Source organism: Mus caroli, chromosome 5 (assembly GCF_900094665.2).
Source record: "Mus caroli chromosome 5, CAROLI_EIJ_v1.1, whole genome shotgun sequence".
NCBI classification, from domain to species: Eukaryota; Metazoa; Chordata; class Mammalia; order Rodentia; family Muridae; genus Mus; species Mus caroli.
Window position 1 is genome coordinate 141,881,802 of NC_034574.1, and position 6,265 is coordinate 141,888,066.

General features: G+C 49.9%; 1 protein-coding gene across 4 annotated transcripts in view; it reads left to right on the plus strand.

The window, feature by feature from the left end:
* Positions 1–5,955, plus strand: part of Mtus2 (microtubule associated scaffold protein 2) — a 346,971-nt gene extending 341,016 nt beyond the window's left edge. For 3 of the 4 annotated variants that reach the window (XM_029477860.1, XM_029477861.1, XM_029477862.1), the window contains 2 exons: positions 2,946–3,043; positions 5,154–5,955. In XM_029477860.1, coding sequence (XP_029333720.1) covers positions 2,946–3,043; positions 5,154–5,367 — 312 coding nt within the window. In that variant the 3' untranslated portion in view covers positions 5,368–5,955. Of the gene's footprint in view, positions 1–2,945; positions 3,044–5,153 lie in introns of those variants that run through there. The other variant, XM_029477863.1, reaches the window with a different exon arrangement.
* Positions 5,956–6,265: the final 310 nt, after the last annotated feature.

The window sequence follows — 6,265 nt, forward strand, 5'->3', positions numbered from 1 at the left end:
GTGGCTCTTGTTGGTGACAGTGCTCGGTGAGGGGTGCCCCTCCCTGCCTGTGGCTCACAGGCAAACCGCGGACTTCTCACAAGGCCAGGACTTCTGAAAGGAGTCCTGGTGGTCTCTTTTGGTTACTTCTCCAATCATTTTCGTGTCCTTCCACCACTAAGACGACAGCAGGAACGATCCATCGCTGTTGTTTACCAGGCCTGGGCAAAGCTCTGTCTTTCCATTGCAACAGCTAACCTGGGCTATGGTACTGCCACAGGACAAGAGAGAAGCCTAGGAAGGGAGACAGTTGTACACAGTCTGCGAGTGGCTGAGCCCACAAGGCAACCCTGGAGGAGTGCCCCCAAATCCTCATGTGACAGGAGGATCGGAGATCTCAGTCATGGGAGTCCACCTTCATGAGCCAATCACCTCCAAAGACCCCATGTCCTGGAACTGCACCTGGGGGAGAGGGGTTCAGCTGCTTTGGAGGGACAGGAGCATCCAGTTCAAAACAAAGACTTTGCCCCTCGGTCATCAGCTAGGTTCCTGGGATCTAGCCTGAGGAAATAGAGCAATATCTGTCCCCTCCTAGAGGCCCAAGGCCCAGATAAGGGCTTTTAAAAACTATGTATTCTCTGTGCATGTAGGTGTAGTACCCACTGAAGCCAGAAGAGGGTGCCAGATCCTCCTGGAGCGTCCTGACCAGTGTGTGCTGGAAACCAAATTCAGGTCCACAAGAGCCATAAATGTTTTTAATAGCTGAGCTCTCTTTCCAGCCCCATTTGTTGTTATTTTTTAAATGATTGCTACTATGAAAGAGGAAGAGAGAATGTGTACATTGTAGGAAAGATAAACAAAAATAAGAAAATTAGAATATCGTATTCCTTCTACCATTAACACTTCTCAGAGATATGTCTTAATGCCCCTCTCTCCTACACACACACATACACACACCAAATTTTGTCTTGTACAGTGTTCTATAGCCCTCTTCCAACGAACAGGTCTCCCCCCCACACACACCCCCCAGCTAGGATCTTGCTACGTAGCCCATGCTGGTCTGAAATTTATAATCCCACTGCCTCTACCACCAGCGTGCCGAGATTACAGACGTGTATCTCACTTCCAGCTTCGAAGAGTTACTGCACATCTCATCCCCATTTGTCTCTGAAACATCCTTTGCAAATGGTTTGCACAAACCAGGAGCTGACCCAGCAGCGCCTGCTGCATTGGTCCACGAGTGTCTCTCTGCTGCAGGCATCTCTTGTTGCACAGGTGTGTTTCAGGCAGTGGAGAGACAGGTGTGTCTGTTACCACGGTCCTGGGCAATGGGAGCCACGTAGCTCCTCCCAACAGCACAGCACTTACCACAGACCACAGGGGCCACACAGACCTGATCTTGTCATGTGCCCTGGCTAGGGTGACCCTTGAAGCAGCCATCCATCTTCCTCTCAGTGATTGGGCTGTCTGCAAAGAACCACCCACGAGCTCCTGGGCTGATCTGGCTATGTTCAGCCATGCTCTGGCTTTGCAGAAGGTCTGTATGACTTTCTGCCCTGGGGATCTATTATTTCCCACTTCCTGGGAATAAAGATGAAGGGCAGGTAGTGTGCCTTGCTCCAGTCCTTGGCAAGGATTCCCAAGCCCTATTCGTGAGCAAGTTGCAGTTTTCTTTAAAGACTAGTGTACTGGCTAGTTTTGTGTCAACTTGACACGCTGGAGTTATCACAGAGAAAGCAGCTTCAGTTGAGGAAATGCCTCCATGAGATCCANCTGTAAGGCATTTTCTCAATTAGTGATCAAGGGGGAAGCCTCCCTGTGGGTGGGACCACTCTGGGCTGGTAGTCTTGGGTTCTATAAGAGAGCAGGCTGAGCAAGCCAGGGGAAGCAAGCCAGTAAAGAACATCCCTCCATGTCCTCTGCATCAGCTCCTGCTTTCTGACCTGCTTGAGTTCCAGTCCTGCATCCTTTGGTGATGAACAGCAGTGTGGAAGCCAAATAAACCTTTCCTCCCCAACTTGCTTCTTGGTCATGATGTTTATGCAGAAACATAAACCCTGACTAAGACAACTAGCTACAGGAACAGTCAATGCACCCCCCCCCTTTCATGGGACAATCCAGGTGTGGGGGCTCATCCCAGGCACTGTGGCAGCTGGGAAGCTAAAGTAGAAGGTCGCTGTGTACTCCAGAGCACCCTGAGTCACACGGCAAGTTCCAGAGGCTATAGTCAATTAAAAAGGCTACATAGTAAAAGCCTCTTAAAAAAAATTCTAAAGTTAGAACGAAAGCACACACCAGCTAGATCCCACAGTGATGGAGAGATGGCATAAACCGGGGAGACCGTCACCGTAATAAGCCTTTCTAATAGGGTGCCAAGGCTTCCCCTGTCTGTTTTTTAAAAATTGACCTTTGCTTCTGTATCTTCAAATCCAAGAGGATCCCCTAGACTTTTAGACTTCTAGGCTTCTTTGCTTTGTTGTTCTGGCTAGAAAGGAAAGAATATGCCCACAATACTTGGCTCTCTAGCCCCATTAATTCAAAAGTGCCTGAGTAGGGCCAAGTATGTGTGCCTGGCAAGGGACAGTGACTCACTGCAGTTGACCACCAATTGGGATCCACAGCCTGATTCTGATCATGACAGTGACCTGTAACCCTCACTATAAAAATATGTATGTATTCTCTCTCTCCCTCATACATGCACACACACACACACATACAGAGAGTCTAAAATATGTACCGCAGTGCTTTTTTACTATCTACAGTGCACTCTGGCATTTTCTGCTCTGTCTTTCTGCAAAGGGCTATGCTGGTCCCTTATCCATCTCGCCTGACTTTCCAGCCCACAAAAGTGTTGAGCAGGGCGTTTAGCAAAGCACTGTTCCCGGAGATCCTCCAAAGTGCAGAAGCCAGGACCAACGGCTTGCCGCTGGCTGGTGGGCATCTCTTCACTTGTGTCCCTTTCCTAGGTGGAGAAGAATATCATCCTGGAAGAAAGGATCCAGGTGCTCCAGCAGCAGAATGAAGACCTCAAAGCAAGGATCGACCAGAACACAGTTGTCACCAGGTGGGTGGGCCCCATTTCTGATCACATGCCCGTCTCAGAATGGCTTTCCTGGAACATCTGCATGTCGCAGTATCCAGTCTGAATCATCTCCTGGTGCCTCTCACATGATCAGAAGAAAAGCACACGGCTGCGACCCCTCGGTGCACATCCCAGCTCTGCCTCACGTCCTGCCCCATTCCCCGTGAGTGAAGACCATGAGCCCAGGAAGCAGGGCCCCACAGCAGGAAGATTTCATCCTAGAGGTTAGCAGAGGAGCATCAGTGGGGTGTCCGCAGGCTAAGGAGAACCACGGCTAGGTAACCCCAGTATTCCAGAAGCTCAGATCCCTGCAGGGTCTTTCCTCAGGAGCCCTGCTTGCAAGAATTGGGAGTCATCCTTGACCCCCCCACTCAGAGTGGGGTGAAAACACCTTGGGCTCCCGTGGCCAGCTGCAGGTTATTTTGTTCGGCAAGGCTAAGTCGCCCGAGTGAGATGGAGACCTGAGCCTTTTCCCACTCTGCTGGACCAGTCTCCTCAGTGAGGCTGTGATATGTTATCCTGTGTACACACATGCTCATGTGCACGTACTCATGCATACATCCATTCACACATGCGTGCACTTACACACATGCATGCTGATCCACTGACATACCACCTGTCCACGCGCCCACACGTACCCAGCCACCTTTCCTCAGACGGCAAGTGCAGGTGTGGGCCCAGAGTACCTTTTCAGGACTTAAGCCCATCCAGTTGTAAATTGTATTTGTACTTCTACCTGTTGATTCCTGGAGGCAGCTATCACCTTCTGAAAGAGCTCCAAAGGGAGACCCTCACTCAAGTTGTGGGATAATAGCACCAGAGCTCTGGGGACGACTCATATGCAGGGGTAGAGGAGTCGACCCCGAGGGGGAAGGGGTCCCAGTTTTTATAGGCCCTCGGGGGTGGGGGGAGGAGAAGGAGGGAATAGGGGATTTCCTGATCTAAACAATGTCTATTCTAAAATGATTTCTCAAGAAATGGGTATGGGAGGGGTACAAGGAAAGAGTCTGGTGCAGGTGTAGCAACTCAGGATTGGCCCGGTTGTGGTTGCTGGTCTTTCCCAGCAACCAATATCACAAACACCTGGCAATGAGCTTCATCAGTGGGCACACACATGGGTTCAAGGAACGGTCAGAACATTGGCAGACACACAGGTTCAAGGAGCGGCCAGAGCATTGTGCACCTCTATTTTTCTAAATCAGTGAAGCTAGTTCTGCTAACAGTGAAATCTGTTTTGCCAATTTCAAGGCTTCTGTGACCTTTTACATTGTCAGGATCTTTCACTTCTAAAACACATAATGGAATAGACAGGCCACTCAGTGGTTAAGAGCACTGGCTGCTCTTCCAGAAGACCCAAGTCTGATTCCCCGTACCTACTTGACAGCGCACAACCATCTGTAACTCTAGTTCCAGGAGACCCACGCCCTCTTCTGGCCTCCATAGACACTGCATGCAAGTGGTTCTCAGACATGCATGCACTTACACACATTAATTACAGTAATTACTGAAAACATGCAGCAAAGCCAGCAACTTAAGCACCATATCATATCACACACACACACACACACACACACACACACACACACACACACACACCATGCCTTTCTGCCCCCTTCATTAGTCAACAGTGAACAAACATCTGTTTTTCTGAGTGCCAGCCAAGAACATAACAGAGCCTCGACCCCTGCCCTCTAGGGCTTGTGGTCCAGCAGACAGACAGGTAGACAGACCGACTCTACAGCAGAGCTAATGACTTCGCTCACAGAGGCGTGTACCTAGGGCAGGAGGTAGCGGGAAAATCTTCCTGGCTGACTGGCAGCTGTTAGTCGGTACCCTGATCACAGCCAGAGGCAATCTCCATCTCTCTAAGCGACCTCTCCTTTGGGCCTCTGGCAGCATGCTCATGTGGCCTACCATCTCCCCCCTTTCTGCTCCAGCCTCTAACCTTTCTCTGTGCACGACTGCCCACAACCTCCCCTAACCCAGCAGAGAGACTTGTGAGCCATGAGGTATCGCCCCTGGCCTCTGCCCGTCAGCCTCAGTTGCATTAGTAAGCCCGCCTGCTGCCTAACCATTGTTCTCTTTCATGCAGACAACTGTCGGAGGAAAATGCTAACCTCCAGGAATACGTAGAGAAAGAGACCCAGGAAAAGAAGAGACTGAGCCGAACCAACGAAGAACTACTTTGGAAGCTCCAAACGGGGGACCCAACCAGCCCAATTAAACTCTCCCCTACATCTCCAGTGTACAGAGGCTCCTCCTCTGGACCCTCCTCTCCGGCCAGAGTCAGTACCACACCTAGATGACATCACCCTGCCACCCACAGGAGCTCAGGCTTCTGCCCATCTGAGGGCGTGCTGGCCAGGTGCCGGTGGCCACCTTGTGCGCATGCTCGGTAGCTGCACAGTGCGCATGCTCGGTAGCTGCACAATGCATCTTAGGCAGCGTCCTCTCTGACCCTTGTGCAAGACCGACCTGGTATTGGCGCTTAGGAAGACGTAAGCAGCAGAGTCTGGTGTCCACAAAAAGAAAAAAAAAAAATGTTTTAGTATAGTGAGAAGCAAAAGAGAAACAACTCCAATTGTCCTTGAGCGACGAACTTCCATGGCAGAACTTTAGGTCAGTCACAGACAGCTCCATTTTGAATACACAAAACCCTCCTTGTACCGACTGCTGCATGTGTATATCCAGATGTGTGGGTATACACCTGTGGCGATTCCGAATTGCATTTTTTTATAACGCGATGCGCTGACATATTTTAGTGACGGTCAGCAGTTTTCTAACTTGTGCCTAAGAATTATTGGGAAATGAAAATGCATTTCTATCTAGTTTCCTGGAAATATTTCTACCCAAAATAGAGAAGAAAAAAAAAAGAAAGAAAAGAAAAGAAAAGGTAGAAGCATGCCTATCTGCCACCGAGTGGTCCCCTGCTTAACCTAAACACCAGCGATTTGTAGATGGTAACTGCCTTTGGAAAAATAGCTTCTTAGTCCAACGTGAAGTGGGGTACCCCACTTTAGGATTTAATTATGACTTCTCCTATCCCAAGGAGGTGAAATGTAGCGGGGTGGGGGGAACTGAGGGGTCATATAGTCTGGCCAATGTTTTCCCCCTTAGTGATTCGTTATCTTGAAAACACCAGTTTTGCTCCCCCCCACCCCACCCCCCAAATGGCATCTTGGAATCCATCATCAAGCTAGTATT